At 37.4% G+C, this 18,690-nt stretch overlaps 1 protein-coding gene across 12 annotated transcripts in view; it reads left to right on the top strand.

Moving 5' to 3' along the window:
* The window catches only part of Eya1 (EYA transcriptional coactivator and phosphatase 1), a 431,890-nt gene that overhangs the window by 355,542 nt on the left and 57,658 nt on the right, over positions 1 to 18,690 (top strand). For all 12 annotated transcript variants that reach the window (XM_087190467.1, XM_087190466.1, XM_087190465.1 and 9 more), the window contains 2 exons: positions 1,416 to 1,555; positions 3,177 to 3,260. In XM_087190467.1, coding sequence (XP_087046593.1) covers positions 1,416 to 1,555; positions 3,177 to 3,260 — 224 coding nt within the window. The remainder of the gene's footprint in view (positions 1 to 1,415; positions 1,556 to 3,176; positions 3,261 to 18,690) is intronic.

The following is an 18,690-nucleotide window of genomic DNA, read 5'->3' as shown; positions in this document are numbered from 1 at the left end:
ATGAGTATGACATATGACCAGTTAATATGAGGAATAATTCCATCTTGTTTGTGATGAAAGAGGATATGCAAAAATCTTATATACTAATGGTGGAGATTTATTTAGGTGTTAAGATTAAGTGGAGGTATAGAGCTGCTTTATGTGATTTAGAAATGGAATTTACTCTGCCTAAGTCTATTCCTATCTTCTGTGACTCATACAGCTTTGGAGAAGTACTTTTAAGCTTGGAAGTAATATTGAAACCATACAGTTTGGCACATTGGTGACCTTGGTAGTAGAGTTATGGCTGATAGTATATTAATAAAGATTTCAGTAATGCTGAGACAATACAGTTTGACACATGGATGGCCTTGGGAACACAGCTGTGGCTTATAGTATATTAAAAATTGTTCTTCATACTGTTTTGTTTGGTGAAAAACAGTGTCAACAACATCACAGTGTGCATAGCCATTTTTCAAATTAGATTCAGAGATTTCCACTCTTACCTAATGAAGAAAGTTGTCAAAGAGTATTGGAGGGAAAGATAGCACACTGGACTTCTGGAATTTGGGAAAGGCAAAAATTATACAATGTACATACTAGATAGGCTAAAAAACAACTGTACCTAAGAGGTAAGAGTGGATGTGTTTTTATTCATTTTAAACAAGGGATAAAAGTCTCCCATAACCCGAAACCACCACTCAGCTCATCCTTCCAGCCATTTGGGAGCTGTTCTTTATTTTGTGGTTTCTGTGTAATCATTTCAGTGGTTTTCCTGAGTTGGCCAGATGAGTAATTTTAATGTGCTGCCTGGTTGGTTTTGGATATTTGGTTCAAAGAAAATAAGACCTAGGAAGACCCATTGATGGGTGCCATAGGAAGCATGGGCATTGTGTACACATCTGCTGTGCTTATCTTGTCACTCCTTTGTTCTTACATAAAATGAGGAAGAAAATAGGGATTTTAATTTTTTCAAAGACAAATTTGCCCGATGACTAAGTTCTCCCTGCCACAGAGCTGGTTCCCCTTTTCATTTCTTTCCATGAACCAGACTCCTTTTTGTAGCTGGGAGAGCCACAGCTGAAGCAAATGCATAAATCTCTCAGTATGGCCAGGTGCCATTTGTGGAATGAAAGAGAGAAGTGAATGGGGATAGGGTGGGGAGCACTCTCTGATTACAGAGAATCTCAAAGGGTAAAATCGAGCAGCACCGTCTGTTGGCTCTCACCTCCAATTAAATTTTACTTCTTCTTGATCACACTTTTTCTCCAAACAGATCTTGGAATCAGATACTTCAAAAATTATTTACTAATGAAAGTAAAGGAAAATGTAGGAGGTACTTCGCTCTTCAAACTTCCCTCTGAATTAAAACAAGCTTGATCTTAGCACCATGGTGATAGAGCTAAAAGATGAAAGTCCTTCCTATATTCTTACAGAGTACAGCACAATCCACAGTCCTTCAACACCTATTAAAGATTCAGATTCTGATCGATTGCGCCGAGGCTCAGATGGGAAATCACGTGGACGGGGAAGAAGAAACAATAATCCTTCACCTCCCCCAGATTCTGATCTTGAGGTATGTCATTGCCAACACCCAAGTAAATAACAAGGCATCCTACAGCTAATTGGTGCTTCTGTAGAATTGCTATGTAAACAGCCATAATCAAGAATCCGAATGCTTTTGTTGTTGCTTTCTTCTTCATATTAACAATAAGTAAAGCAGTTTTTCCCTCTTCCGTATTAACTACAGGTTATAATTGGTTTTTTTGGTTGAGGCTAGAGTTTGAACCAGTACCTCACTAGGCAAGTGCTCTACCACTAAGCTACATCCATAGACCTATGCAATTATTTAGTTCGGTATTTTCTTCCATATTAATTAGATGGTAAAGCATCTATTTATTTTCATCTAAGAAAATAAAATTATCTAATTCTATTTAAACAAAATTCTGTCATACTGCTCAGTATCATGACCATTTCAATTAAGGAAATGCCATCCTAAAAACACTTAATAAAATCCACTTTGAAATTGAAGACAGGAAAACCTGGAATGTTCTAAACTGAAATGGTAATCACCTTATGAGACATGTTTTGGTGGAGTTCAAAAGCAGGCAGGATTAAGTAAGAACTGAAAGGGTGGTAGATTTCATAGCCTTGAACCCACTGCAATTAAGTTTGTGCTTTTTGCCAAAGTGAAATCTGATGGTGGAAAACATGGTTATTTTGACTGGGAAGATGAAATTTTTCCAGCAGCATCTCTGTGCATGAACATGTACTGGTGTGAGTGGGAATGAAAAGAAGGGAGACCAGCTTGGGAGGCTTTTTGTGGTGTCTCAAATACTTTTTTGAAATGTATTCCTCCAAATCAAATTAAAAATACCCCATGTGTCCAAGAGTATAAGTGATGTATCTGCTTAGTGGAATGCTTGTTAAATATGTATAACCTGGAGACTGAAAAAACCCAGCAAGAAAAATATACAACCATCCCCTGGTATCCACAGAGAACTATTCCCAGGACCCCTGTGCAGATACTGAAATCCAAGATGCTCAAAGTCTTTATATAAAATGGCCTAGTACAATACTTGTATATAACCTATGTGTGTCCTCCTGAGTGAATCATCCCTAAATTAGTTCTAATACTAATTAGTTCTAATACTAATACCTAATACTGTGTAAATGCTGCAGAAATAGTCATTATCTTGCATTGTTTGGAAAATAAAGCAGTTTCTACCCATTCAGTACAAATACAACTTCTTCTGAGTGTTTTGCATTCCTGGATGCAAAGCCTATGGATACGGAAGGTTGACTACATATCCTATCCTGTCAGTAGCTGCCCCATAGCTAACTGAAGGGGAAGGATTATGTAAAGCTTCATTTTTATGTGCAAAGTTTTAAGATTTAACTTGATAAGAGTAATACATCTTTGCCCACTTCTTAATGAGCAGAGATCAAAGATTTAAAAAAAGATAAATTGATTTCAATTCGCCCTCTGAATCTCTGAAATTATAAACAGATTAGAGTTCATTTTTTATTTCTCCAAAACTGAAACAGAGATTCTACTGTAGAATCTGAGTTTAAAGAAAGAATAAACTCAAGGTTTTTGTCTTACATTTCAAGACTACTGTTTAATGCTGAAGTTAAATGAATAATGTATTTTTCAGCCAAGGGAAAAACACATTGATTTGATTCTTCCTTTGCAGAGAGTTTTCATCTGGGACTTGGACGAGACGATCATCGTTTTCCATTCCTTGCTTACAGGGTCCTATGCCAACAGATATGGAAGGGTGAGTGCAACACGCATTGGTTTTTAATTCCTTTGGAGTGCATATGCCTCAACTTTATCTTTCCAAATGAATGGAATTTAAATTGTTATAAATTTAAAATATAAAAAGGAAAATAACTTGTTGGTAAAGTCAAATATATAAGGTGAGGCAAAAAATATGAAAATGAACAAAGTTAGCTCTTTAAAATGAGATAGATTTTTATGGAATTAAGTTCATTCTTATTTCAAATCCCAATGAATAAAACTAATTGGATGCTATTTTAAATATATAGGTAACATAGAAAGATAGTTTGTGAAGTGCAGTATTTTTTTTGCCATGTCTTTTTATTCATATTTAATGGAGCAAATACTTTACTGGCTATTGTGTTAAATGATTAGCAATGTTGACATTTTGTTTTCAAAACACCTGTTGTGAATGTCTTTGTTCCTTATTATGAGGCTAAATTTACATAAATGGTATGTAATGTTGTGTTTCTGACTGGCAATAGGACAACTCCATGTTGGAGTTGTTATAATGTCTACCTTGTATTGTAGGTAAAGAATAATAATATATGGTGGACATCCCCTTATCTACTGACCTCATGTCAATCTTTGGCCATAAGTTATTGGTTTGCATATGTGACTCAAGCCCAAGCTAGAAATCCACGGCTTCTTTCAGCTTTTCATTCAGTCTCAACAATCTATATGTGGAATACTTTTTTAAATAATGTCTTTCCTGGCATGGTGGCACACTCCTGTAATCCCAGCACTCAGGAGGCTGAGGTAGGAGAATTGTCTGGGCTACACAGTGAGTTTGTGGGCAGCCTGAACTATAAAGCAAGACCCTGGCATAACCAGAAAGAAAGAAAGAGAGAAAGAGAGAAAGAGAGAGAGAGAGAGAGAGAGAGAGAGAGAGAGAGAGAGAGAGAGAGAGAAGAGAGAAAGAAAGAAAGAAAGAAAGAAAGAAAGAAAGAAAAGAAGGAAGGAAGGAGAGAGAGAAGAAAGGAAGGAAGGAAAAAAGAAAGAGGAAGGAAAGGAAAAAGGCAGAGAGAGAAAGAGAGAAAGGAAAGGAAGAAAGAATGGTGAGTCCTATAAGTACAGCAAGTTCATTTTTTAAAAGTTTTAATCATTAGTATTTCATAGTTTTCTCATAGTAGGGCATTGATAAAAAGTTCTACCTCATATATTTTCCAAAAGCCAAATTTATATGTTCTTTAAAGTATGGGAAATCTGAATTACCCCATTATACATTTATCCTTCAGTGATAAGTTGACAGGAGCTGAGAAAGAATTTCAGAAAGCCCACATTTTGAGGAAGATCTTCCTGAGTATGATGTGGGCCTGAAGTCAGAATGAACTACAGTCCCCACGTGGTGATCAAGAGAAAGCATTGTAAGCAGAGGAAATGGCAAATGCAGTGGCAGGAAAGCGTTTGCTGGTTGAGGGACTAAGAGTCCCACGTAACCAAGCTTGTGACGAAGATGGCATTTCCAGAGCTAGATGTAGTCAGGGGGCAGGTTCCAAAGGGCCCCTCAGCTGTAGTCCAGAGGGATAATCTCACTGTGCATGCTACAAGAAATCATGGGGGGATTTTGAAGGAGGGTGTGAGATAGTTTGGTTTACATTTTGCAAATGGTGTTAGCTGTGGAGAAGCAACACAAGGGGAGAAAAGTGGAGACCCAGGTTGGAAGTTTTAGTAGTGATTTGAATCACTAACAGTAGAGTTGGAGAGAACAGATTGGATTCAGAAGTATTTTGCAGGTAGAGAAAAGGATTTATTAGAAATTATTAGAAATGATTTAAATTGGGGTAGTGAGCAATAAATAATACAAAGAAATGAAAGACAATTCCTAGGTTTTTATTTCAAGCAACTTGGAGAATAGTTTGTATTTACTGAGATGGAAAAAAACTAATTTAGAAAGTTTCATGTTGGACAAGTTTGAGGTGCCTATTAAATACCTGCTTGAACTAGGCGAGGATGAAGGTAGAAAGTGGGGTGGGATACGTGGGCAAGCTGGCCAGGGTTGGAGGTGCCAGATGTATGGTCAATAGTTCATGATTTAGGGTCAGGAGCTCCTCAGACACTTGTTTAATTTCTTCCTAAACATTTGTTGAGCACTTGCTCTGTGCTTGAAACTAAATTGACCTGTTTTCTTAATTCCCAGAGGTACCCCTTCCTGCCTGGGTGATTTTTGAAGGTGCATTGCTCAGGATATTGAGTCATAGCCAGAAGCATGCAATAACACTTGATGTTTCCTCACTAATGTGCTCTCAAATCTGATAGTCAAGCCTTGTAAAACTGAGTGGCTCCAGCAGGATTCTTCCAAACAGTAATAATAACCAAGCTGATCAGAATGTCTTACATCACTTTTGTTTCCCAGAAGTCCAAAGGCAGCTCAGTGGAAAGACTTCTTTTTTTTGAGCACAGATTTAGGTGTGTTCCTGAGCATTGTCAGGGAGGCATTCGGCTGGGCCTTCCCCTACATGCACATAAAGAAATGAATGCCTGACAGTGTGATAGCTATCCCAGTGTCTATGGGAACCAGACACTTGAGAAGTAGCTTAGTCACAGTAGCTTAGGCAACTCAATGAGTGGGCCATTCAGTAAGGGGATATAGGATCTGGTTGATATAATACAAAATTAGGGCATGTTACAGCAAGGTGTACCAAAAAAAGTTTTGAGAATGTTCCACCTTCTGTGTAATCCTAGCAGTCGGAAGAGGCATGTTGGGTGTTATAAGGATGTGTTACTTATTTTATAACAAAGCTGATGGGAATAAAAAGAAGGTATTGGGTATAGTGCAGCCTTAGCTAGGGAAGAGGAAAGAAACACATATTAGGGGGAAAGTAAAGTGTGTGAGTATTACCATAAATTAGGATGTTCTTAGTAATAGGTGTCCTAGCTTTTTTTATTTAATATGTTCTGTTAGTGCATGTTAGTTGTACAGACTAATGGGCTTTACTTTAGCACATTCATGCATGGGTGTAACACTTTGATCATTTCCAGCTCCCATTCCTGCCACTCCCCTTTCCTCCTGCCTTGATTCTTTTCCTCTGTTCCTTTTCTCCTCCTCCTCCTTCTCCTCTTCCTCTCCCCTCCTCCTCCTCTTTTTCCTTCCCCCTTATCTTTCTGCTTCTCCTTCTCCTCCTTTTTTTCTTCCTCTAGTCCTGAGGATTGAACCCAGAGCCTTTGCATGAGCTACATCCCTGGTCTGTAAATTTGCTTTTTGATTTTGGTACAGGGTCTCACTAAATCTCTAAGTTGCCCAGGCTCAGCTTAAATTTGCAATACTATTGCCACAGCCTCCCAGTGTGCTGGAATTACAGGTGTGTACCACCACACCAGCTCCTTTCTCTACTCTAATAATCTCCCATCTACTTGCCTGCTGTCTTTTTTCTTTTACTACATTCCATAACGTATTATTTGTCCTTTTCAATCTGGTCACTTAATGCATTTTATAAAGTTGATTTCAAACTAAATCCAAATTACTGAATTTCATTAAAGAACATTAGTCTTTTGTTAAAAGTTCTTTGGTGTCTTTAAAACAGACACCATAATACACTTCTTAATATCAAAATACAATGGGTGATTGAAAAATATAATGAATATTTACATTTTTTAAATTACTACAGTAAAGGACACATTGCCAATTAATTCCCCTCAAAACACTCCCTGCATTTTTAATGCACTTGTCCTGTCATTCTTGCCACTGTCTTTAGCCATTCTGGAAATTCTTTCATGAGTTGTGCTGTTATGGCTGCCTTGATGTCCTGAATTCATTCAAAATGTTTAGCTTTCATGGCCACTTTGACTTTGGGGAAGAGCCAGAAGTTGCACAGTGCTTTCATGTAATGCTTTTATGAGCCTGCTTTTCCACTGGCTGGCACTTGGCAACAGTGCTCACTGTTCTTTTGATCACACCTCATAAAGACACGAAAGAGGACTTACAGATTGCTTCAGATAGTGGCAAGAATGATGGGATAAGTGTGTTTGATGTAGTGGTGAGTATTTAGAGGGGGATTAATGGCAACCTGTCTTTTATTGTAATAATTTTTTAAAATTTAGACACTCACCATATATATATATATATATATATATATATATATATATTTTTTTTTTTTTTTTTTTTTTTTTTGGTACCAGGGATCGAACTCAGGTCCTTGCGCTTGTGAGGCAGGCGATGGAACCACTGGGCTAAATCCCCGGCCCACTCACCATATATTTTGATCATCCTTTATACATACTCCAGACTTAGATTTCAAATAAATATTGTGCTCATGTGATTCCCCTCTCATGGGAGAACTTCCTAAGACACCTGCAGCAACTGCCTTATTGTTTTTCAACACTTTCTTTTTATTATTGTTTAGCACTTGTGTCTCACAGGGATTTGGGCTATAAAGGATCTTAAGGGTATTGAGTCTCACCCTCTTTTTATACAAAAGCCAAAGCATGAACACTTAAGATAGCATTAACATAAAGACAGCATAAAGCTTTGTGTTTGTTCATGGGACCTATTAAAAATTTCCTAAATACCTAGCACTCATTTAATTTAACATTAATGCTATGAAATTGATATAATTAAGACTTTTATAGATAAGGAATAGAGGTTAGATACCAAATATAGAAAACATTTTGAACTCTGTCTGGCAAAAAGTAAATATTTGATAAATACCAGATATATTTGAAGGTAGGTGAGACTTGACTGTCAGAAATATGGTATGCTGGACTTGAATCCTGGCATGGTGGCCAGAAGGTAATGAGGTGGCAGTGTCTTCCAATTTATGAATTACAACATGTGACATGCCCTACCTGTGATGAAAAAAACACCAAATTTGAATTCAGGTATATCTTAAGCTCTTGACTTCAGCTCTTTGGCAAATTATTTTATTCTTAGGGAGTCTCCATCTTTTCATTCATACAATCAGCTATTTAACCCATACAACTGCCTTAAGAATTAACTTATGACAGGAATTAGAAAGGCTTACCATAGTGTCTTACTAATGGCCACAATACATAGTAAGAAAAGCACATCACTTTTTGAACTTGTAGCTGCTCTTAGTGTGTTTGTTTTTTTAACATTCAAGGCTTCTAAAAGAAGCTCAGTTATCATAATGCGAGTTTAGATCATCTAAACCTGCCTAGTGGGTGTTATCATGTAGTGCACTGAGGAAAGAAAAAAAATTGAGAGCAGCTTATCTGCCCCATTCCATCAGAACACTCCAGTTGGCCAGTAAAGATTGTTGTTTTTATTTTATGTTAGGGGACAGCACTAAACTCCAAGACCTTTTGAGACTGGTAGTGAAGATGCTGAACCCTTAGTGAGACAGAGATTTGTTCCTCATGGGGTCCTTGGGTGGTAGAGGGTCTGGTTACTTCAACCATGTGATCTTCTTTTGGAATCCCTAGACCAGGGGTTGGCAAGGTTTATCTGTAGAGGATCACAGTATAAATATTTTAGGCTTTGAGGGCCATATGCCTGTCATAACTCTTCAGCTCTGCCCTAGCATTACTAAAGCACTTATGGATGGTACATAAAAAAAATACATGTGGCTGCATTCCAATGAAATTTGATTTATAGTTCTCAAACTTGAGTTTCATGTAATTTTCATGTCTTATGAAATATTATTGTCTTGGATCATTGTTATTAGCAATCAGTCCATAGAAGACAAAGCAGAGGCAGCATGAGTGAAAGGTGTGGTGGGCCAGGCTGACAAAAGCACACCTCTGCCCATGACATTGGCTTCAGCCACATGATCCAGTCCCAAGGAAGTTGGAAAGTGTGTGCTCTTGCTGTGTGCTTAGGAAGAAACAGAGAATGGATTTTAGTGAATGGGTAGTAAGAAGCACTAAATCTCAACTCTTTGACCATTGATTGAAACCAGAAGCACACTTTCAAAACCCCTGGGGCTCTGGCCATCCCAAGGCTCTGTGGTTGCAGTGGGGCTCCAGAGTGATGTGTGGCCAGTGCAGTCCCAAGGGTGGTATCCTCATTTAATTTTATTCTTTGTATATCAGCACTGAGTTAGATCAACAATATATGGCCGCATTTATAGCTTCTAGATACTGCAGAATGACATAGAGTCTAGACTCAAAACACACCAGCAAAAGCCACAGTTTTCTTGAACAGCAGAGAGATTAGTGGAACCAGCCTTCTTATCTCTTTTTTCTGTCTTATCATGAAAGTTTCATTCTCTCCCTGTAATTATTAGCCTGCAGTCACCAGCCTTGGAATTCCCTTGCTCTGTATCCCTAGGAAAAGCACCTTGTAGCTCCATCTCACTTCTGGTACCCTAATCTTCCCATCCATAAAATGAAAGCAAATACAGAGATCTGTTAAGAGAACAATGTGGAGCACCTAAAAATATGTTCATGGGCAAAACATAAATAAGAGCTACTGGCGGAGGGATTTAGCTCAGTGGTACCACTGCCTGCCTCGAAAGCACAAGGTCCTGAGTTCATTCCCCAGTACCAAAAAACAAACAAACAAATAAAAGCTACTATTGTTTGCTTTGGAGGTTCAGAGGAGGAAGTGGGCAATTGTGCATATTTTCTTGTTCCAGGTAGCAGAAAGGCAGAGTTGGAAGTACAGCATTGCAAGTGGCCAAAATCATACACAGAAAGGGTAGATACCTATAAAGTATATTTAGAGATCAGACTTGGAGCAAATGAATAGGAACAAAATGTGTTTAAATACTAATACAAACACTGTACCTTTATTCAGCTTTCAGTCTTTGCTGCTATCTCAGATTATCCAGTTAGTTTCTCCTTTATTCATGAGGAAATTTTGGGTCAGAAAAATTATATCATTCACCCAAGGAAGCATGTCTATTAACTGGCAATACTAGAAATGTACTCTAATCTTCACAATCCATTGCTCTCAAAGGAGGGCTGCAGACAGTATTGCATGCCAAGATTTCCTGCTGTGGGCATGGGCATGCCATGAATAATGTTGAACAGTTGAGTGACACAACACAAGTATACAATTCAGAAGGTTAATCAAATAAAAGAAAGTCATTGTGCAGTGAAACTGGTAGGAAATAACAAAGAGCTAAACAAAATGGCTATAATACTAGAAAAGAGAGAGAGGGAGTGATTACACATGAAGTTGTGATTGGCTTTTGATTGAATTTAGATGGTTAGCCTTCCCCTTGGCACCAAGTTGGCTTCATGTGTTGAGGCCAAATGGCCAAGTTCACTTTGGCTTTCTTCTTCCTCCTCCTTCTTTGTACCACTTCTTGGCAGTTGTCCCATGTTTGGGGCTCAACATATTTTTCTCAGTAATCAAAATTAATCTTTGGAATAGTGAAGTTTTTTTTCTTAATTCTTTACTTGGGTATTATTTTCATGATGTTGAAAGGAAGTCTCTTAAGTAAGAAGAAAATGAGTGTAGTCAAGTGTCAGTTATCTAATCAGTAAAAATTATCTGACTAGCACCACCACAGGTTTGGATTTCTTTCAAGTCATTCAGGCAATAATTCAACCATGGTTCATTTTGTACAATCTCTCATAGTAATCTAGATTATTTCTTAATTGGCATCATAATTAGCCCAGCTCCTCAAACTTGACATTTCACACCAGCTGTTGAATGATAGGGCCTTATAACCTTTGAAAAAAGTAAATATTCCCTTGATAGTATCAAGGCCTTTAGACAGGAAGAAAGACATCAGTGAAAACCCTTGGGTCTCATAGGTTGTATATATCATTTGAATTTTTAGTAATGTTGTGTACAAGAAATTAGGTTGCAACATATAATTTTTGTCTCTTCTTGGATAAGGGAGCTAATTTGCAAAGCTTATCCTTAATCCTTCCCCTTTGAACAGCCAGCATAAAGCTTTAAAAATAAACCACTTTGTATTCAGAGTGCCCATTCCTGTTTTTCAGCTTCTTTTCCCCAAAACAAAGGATCCTGAATAGGGAGAATTTTCAAATGACATTCAGGTCCAATTTGTGGCTGTAATATTAGCATTCTAATGAGGAATTATTGAAAAGGGCTGAAAGCAGGTATTTTTTTTCTTTCATTTGATTGATATTGCTCTAAGATTTGACCTTAATTTGAACGTACTTAACAAGATTTCGACATTGAGCAACAAATCTTCCTAAACCCTGTGGCATTGTAAGCATCACGCCTCACTGGGCCACTACAGCTCTCAGTAACTGCTGCAGGAGAGGCTTAGCTGCCCATGTAGAGTCCATGCAGATGGCAGTTAGGAACCTTAACTTTCATTGCACAGATTCAGCATGTAAGTACCATACCCAGAGGAACTAGTCATGGCTTCTGAAATAGTCGGACCATCTTCTTGAAGCTCTAACATAAGATGGCAATTTTTAAAAACATGGTATAGTCTACTACTTTAGTGATTGCTAGGAGTTTGTAGAGCTGATCTCACAGAAATAGTAGGATATACGATCAAAGAGAAGAGCCAGAATAGATGTATTTTAAATGTACTTTTAAATTGAAAATAGAATAATAGTAATAGAATAGTAGTAGAATGATAATTAGAATAATAATTAGAATAATATAGAATAATAGTAATAGAATAATAATTAAAAGACAAAATTTGCTTATTTTTGATTGTTTTGTTTTTCTTTTTCAGCAAGAATACCATAGGTACTTTGTGGGACTCAATTACTGATTCAGAATATGATAGTTATCTAAAACTGGAGCAGTGAGTTAGGTATTAAAACAGTTCTTACATGTCTAAACTTAAAAGGATTTAAATTATGAGTCCAGCATGGTGACACATGCCTGTGATCCCAGCACTCTAGAGGCTGAGGCAGGAGGCTAACTATGAGTTTAAGGCCAGCCTGGGCTACATCCTGAGGTCAAGGCCAGCCTGAGCTATGTACCTAGTGAGACCCTGTCTCAAACAACTGAAAAAAAAGCTTTTAAATTATACAAGTTATATTGTAAGGGAAAGGCTAAGCAGCTAAATTCAATCAAAATATACTGTTTGCTTTGGTGTTAAATTCTTTGATCTTCAGTTTATAAAACTAAAATGATACAGGGAAGGCTGGAGGGGTGAAGGGCACACAGGGAATGGGGAAAAAAATAAGAACCAAGATACATCATGTACAGGTACAAGCACACAATGATAAATGTAAACGTATTGTATACCTAAAATATACCAATAAAAGAACTTAAGCAAAAAAACCCCTAAAATGATAAAAGAAAAAGGATAACAATAAACATGTAAGGGGGTGTAAAGAGAAGTGCATTAAATATAAGAACAATTTTTCTTTTAATGCTTTACTAGTATATCTAGGCAATAAAGAAACTGCTTCCTCATCAACATTTTGGTGCTATTTTTAGTTGTTATAAAACTGAAATGACTTTTGGACTGCATAAGATCTAATGTAATATTTGGCATTTGTGGCATTGTTAAATCAACTCTAAAAATCTTGGGATGTATCTCTTAAAACAGTTACATAAAAGGTTGAGATATTTTAGTGGTTGGATAAATTGTTAAATTTAAGGTTGCTAGAGAAAGGAGAAGAGATATTTTGTTACTATACTCAGAAGAAATATTCTGGATCCTATTCTAAAAAGCCCAAAAGACATAAACAGGTTTTCCTTCAAGTTTCCATCTCTTTTTCATCTCCAAGGACTATGGACACTATAAGCCAAAAGTAGAATTTTTTAGAAACTGAACGAAAATGGGTTAAGAAAATCATTTCTGTAGCAGCCTCAATTCTTAAGGGATTTGTGTTTGCCACTAAAAATAGGTTACATTGTCATCTGAAGCTGGAAACTGAGGAGTGTTGCAGTTTTTCTGGGCTGTTGGTGATCATTTTGTTGAATGGATAACTCCACCCTTCTCCAGCAAGCAGGACTCTGGCTCTTTCCTGAGACTTGTGCGGTTATTCTGTCCACTGTGCCAGGATAATGTGCTTATGTGGTGCTGGGCAAGTAGAAAGCTCCCAGAATGGGACCTTGCCTTTTGATGCAAGACAGGCAGGAGAAATTAGGAAAGATAGCAATGTGTCAGAAGGTGATGTCTGGTGCCCCACTGGGGCTGCCTCTATTGGGGCTCTTGCTCAGTTGACTGTAGGTAGAGCTCAGGGTATAAAAGGTGTTTTGTTGCCATGGAGACAAAGCTGCTGCATTTACAGGAAAAATTATTATGCAACACCATCAGTAAAATAGAGTGCCTGGCTCCTTTATGTTTTCTTTAAAAGGCACTAAAAATCTCTGCATTCCAATCTTTTCTCCAAGCTTTGCTCCGAATAGGGTCATCAACTCTGTGACAGGATTTGTTTCAGCTGTTCAGTCAGTAAAACTAGATAATTAGACTGTGCTTCTTTTCTCTGCCCCTTAGTGTCTGTAAGCCACCCTCATAAATGTAGCTGCAGTATTGAAAAGGCCCAAGTGATTGGGGATAAGTACACACTCCTTTCAAAACAAAATGCTTAAGATCAAATACGTACAAATACTGGAATTAGCAAGGCAGACATGACTATTATAGTGCTCAACATAAACGGACAACAACAAAATAATCGGAGTAGCATGGACTTCAGCCTGATCACTGGACTACAGCAAAAGTATTACAAAAATACACCTACTGTTACCCTTTCCCAAGGACCTGGAAGAATTCACTGTGGTTTCCCTGTTGGGTAAGATCCATTCTAATACCATGTGGTTTCCATGTTAAGACTACCCAAAATTTAAGACTTATCAAAAGAATTTGTCAGAACAGTCGTAGTACAGGTAGGTTGTACTCAATACCTCAGCCTTCTACCATAGAGTAGTTTAGTTGTGGTAACACTCATTTAAAACATCCATAAAGTAATTCAGAAAATTGTACCACCAAATGGTACACTTCTCAAGTTGTACACACTAAAAGCCCCAGGGTTGTATGGGCTGCAGTATCTAGAACACATCCTGAGCTCTGCATTCCTCTCCTGCCCGAATCACTGTTTGACACTAACCTGCCCTGATGATAACAAGTTGTTCAAAAATCAGTCTTTCATGTTTATAGAATATAAATATAGTTAGAGTAGATGCTTAGCCTTAAGTCCTGCCTTCAGCTTATACATTAATAAAGGAGGCTGCTGCTAGGGAATGAATGAGTCTTCAACCACAGCCTATCCCTGGGGTAAAGGTGAACTAATGCCAGTCCAGATCACCAAGTATGAAACGTCAGAGTCTCCAGAGGCCTAACAGTGCTAAGAAGGAAGCACGTCTAATACTGCTCATGACAGGCATTTCCAGGAAGCTACAACTATTTAACTACTGAGAAATCATTAGTAATAGGGGGTCAAATGATAACATTAGCAGTATGGATCAATAATCGGAATCCACAGGAGCCATACAACCAAAAAATAGATGGTCTTAAATAAGGTGCTTTTAGGTTTATCTATTCTTAAATTACACCAAGGTTCCTCCTTTGCAGCTGATCGATGTTGCAGTGCAATACTGCTGTTCCCAAATGTATGAGAGGATGATCCTGTGCCTTTAATTATAAATGCAAGAGTTCCCTGGGCTCCTACAAAAGAACACTGCATATTATAAAAATGAGGGGAGTTAGTGCAGGCAAATCAGAGACTTACATATTCTTGGGTATATTCTACACTCTCACCTAAGCCTGAGTACAAGCAAGTCCTGGCACCTGTTCCTCCTCAATAAAAGGGGATACGCTGAGGAACTTTCCAAGGCTTTTGCAATTTTAACTTTTTGACACTTTAAACATGTGGTCTAAATTTTTAAAATAAGCCTTTTTCGGCATTTCACCCCCAAAAGATAACCAAAAATTTCTCAATGAATACTTACACATTTTTTAATTTTTATTACAAAAACTTCCAAACATAAGCAGAAGTACGTGGAAAAGTATAACAGAACCCAGTGCACCTCTCTAGCTGCAACAAATATCAAGTCTTAACCAATCTTGTTTATCTGAATCCTGCCTACATCCCTCTGCCATCCTGTTCTGAGTCTGAGCTTTGCAGGCAAATCTCAGGAACCGTATGACTCAATTTATGTATATTTCAGTATGTATGCAAGACTCCAGTAAAAGAACTTTTAAAAATACAAAGAGTAGATAGTGCTCAGGAACTCAGCCACCTAGCAAAATTTATAGTTTCAAAATATTAAATAGCTACTCAATAGTTATATTTCTTCATTAATAGCACATATTTGCAGTCCATGATGATTGCATTTATCGTGGGAAGTTTTGATATCTATCTCTCTATATAAAAACCACATCTTAATTCATTTTTTTTGTCTCCTTCCTCTCTCATCCCCTCTGCTCCCAGCCATTCTTTCCCCCTTCCCATTGCAAAACCTTTATTTCCATTTTTTTTAATTCACTATTTTAAACCCCTTTGCTTCCCCCTCCATTCATCTCTTGTTTCCTTTCCCATTTGAAAAGATCTCCCTTCTTTCTGTTATCTTTTATTTTGCTCTTTATTTATATTTTGGGTCTCTCCCATAAGAGAAACCATGTGATATTTAAGCTCGTATCTGATTTATTTCCCTTTACATTATGGTCTCAAGGCACATCCATTTACCTAAAATGCCTCCAATCTATCCTCTTCATGATGAATCTATTCTTCTCTATAGCAGATGTCACATTTCTTTATCCAGTCACTTGTTGATGGGCATATAAGCTGTAATATAACTTTAACTCTTTGGGGAAGATACTTAGCAGGGAAATACCTGGATCAAATGGAATTTCTATTTTTAGTTTTTTGAAGAATCTCCATACTGATCTCCATCGTGGTTGTACTAGTTTACATTACTATCGACAATCTAGAAGGGTTCCTTTTTCCCCCAGCAGCCTTGCTAGCATTTGTTATGGATTTATACTCTCTGGAGTAAGATGGAATCTCTGTGTTGTTTTAATTTGCATTTTTCTAGTGGTCAGTAATATTGAACTTTTTTTTCCCATATTTATTGATCATTTGTATTTCTTCTGAGAAGTGTCTATTCATTCTGGTTGCCCATTTTTTGACTGACTCTTTTATTTTGGAGGCTCTAATTTTTTTTTAGTTCTTTATGTATTCCAGATATTAGTTCTCTGTCCAAGGACAGCTAGCAAAGATTTTTTAACAGTTATATTTCTTTAATTTTTAAAAGTGTGTACTTCTTATTGTGGTAAAATACAAGTAACATAAACTTTACCTTCTTAACCATTTTAAAATATACAGTTCAGTAGTGTTAAGTCCGTTCACACTGTTGTACAGCCAACCTCCAAAATGCTGTGTCTGATGTGTTAGCTTTCTGTCACTGTGACAAAATGCCCAAGAAATCAACGAGAAGGCTTCCATCCATGGTTATCTGGTTGCATCACTGTGGACCTAAGGTGAAGCAGAACATCACGGCAGGAGGCTGAGGTGGAGGAAAGCTGCCCACCTCATGGCAGCCAGGAAGCAGAGATCCAGAAGGAGCCAGAGAGGAGGGGGCCAGGACAAAAGAGTTCTGCGGGTTACGCCCTGTGACCCTCTCCTTTCAACTAGGCCCCACCTCCTATTTCTATGACCTCCTAATAATAACATCAAATTATAGACTATAACGGTCTATTCAGTGAATTAATCCACTGATAAAGTTAGGGCCCTCCTAATACAATCACTTCTGTAGAGTAACATTGTCGTACTTGGGGAATAAGCCTCTAAAACATAGTCTTTTGGGGACACCTTATATTTAAACCACAACATCTTACAAAGTTGAATATCTGTATCCACTCAACAACTCCCCATTCTTGTTTACCCCCAGCTCCTTGCCACCTCTATTCACTTTGTCTCTGTTTCAAGTACCTCTTTAAGTGGAATCATGTACACTACTTGTCTTTTGGGGAGTGGCTTAGTATCTTCAAGGTTCATCCATGTTGCAACATGTATTGAAATTTCCTTCCTTTTAAAGGCTAATATTCCACTGTATGTGAAAACCACATTTATTCACTCATCTATCATGAACACTTGCGTTGCTTCCACCTTTTTCCTATTGTAGGAGTTCTTAGAATTGTAGAACTTCTTTATATAATTGGATATTAACTGCTTATCAGATCTGTAATTTGCAGATATCTTTTCCATTCTGTTGGTTGCATATTCACTCAACTTAATTGTGCACTTTGATGCACATATGTTGTTAATTTTGATGTAGCTCAGTTTGTTTCTTTTGTTGCCTATATGTTTAGTGCTGTATCCTAGAAGTCATTGCCTTATTCACTGTCTTGAAGTTTTTCCCCTAAGAGTTTCAGAGTTTAGCTTCTACATTTATATCTTTGATCTGTTCTGAGTTCATTTTTGTGCACAATATAAAAATCCAGCTTCATTTCTTGTGGATGTTTGATTTTCCCATCATGATTTGTTCAAAAGATTATCATTTCTCCATTGAATGGTCTTGGAACTCTTTTCAAAAATCGACCACATATGCAAGGGTTGATTGGTAGTCTTTCTATTCTTTTGGTTTGTTCATCTGTATTTATGCCAAACACTGGGAAGGGCTCATGTCAGGCATTATGCTGGATAGCAAAGATGGAGAGAAATGGATATAGGAATTAAAAAACCAACAGGGGATCATAGCTTAAAATTTAAAATAGTTTTTGAAATGCTGGAGACAGAGAGTTGAAAGACGTAACCAAACAAAACATTGTACACAAAGTAGAAACACAAAGTGCTCATCCTTTTTTAGAGACCTGACACCACTTTGTGTGTGTGTGTGTGTGTGTGTGTGTGTGTGTTTTGTTGGGGATCAAACCCAGAGCCTCATTCATACCAGGCAAGTACTCTACCACTGAGCAACATTCCCAGTCCATGACAACCATTTTTTAGTTCTACAATTAAAAATTTCATGCCTCAACCAAAAAGAAAGAAATCTGTAACTCCCAAATCGAAAAATAAAGGATATAGGGATAATCCCTCCTTAGACAACAGCATATCACCTGTGGTACCCAGGGGCTGCTTGACCAAGCTGAGAAGAATCAGGAAGGAGGAGACACTGCACTGATGAAGGCCCATGGGAGAAACACTGTAGAACAATGGGGTCCTGGACTCTCAGGCTTGGTCGGAGACCATGATAGATTAGTCCCATGTAACCTGTGGGAACAGATCCTTTGCTGTGATTTTCTTTAAGATCTTTGAGTGAGAGCTTCCATTAGAAGCACTTTATTTTGTATTATATTATAATTAAATATATATCTAAATATAGTATAAATTCAAATTAAGATACCATATTTATATTTACACTAATGTAATTAGTATATATTATGATTAAATATAATTGACATATAAATACATTATAAAATTAAAAATTAAGTATAATTATAGTATAGTACAGTACCTATTAGACCTCTGCCTGTTCATCTTTTGAAGACAGAACTTCATGGCCAAAAGTTATAGTTTGACAGACCACAAATAGGTAACACATTGGGGATGTAGGTAAAAATGAGACATTTATGGGCCATTCATAACAGTTAAGGTGTTTGAATATTTCTTAAAATAGGTGGGAGAATGGCATG

The sequence above is a fragment of the Heterocephalus glaber genome, unplaced genomic scaffold, assembly GCF_053883595.1.
Source record: "Heterocephalus glaber isolate CG9 unplaced genomic scaffold, H.glaber_assembly_v1.0 deba00001553, whole genome shotgun sequence".
Lineage (NCBI taxonomy): Eukaryota > Metazoa > Chordata > Mammalia > Rodentia > Bathyergidae > Heterocephalus > Heterocephalus glaber.
This window is presented reverse-complemented; position numbering and strand designations above follow the sequence as displayed.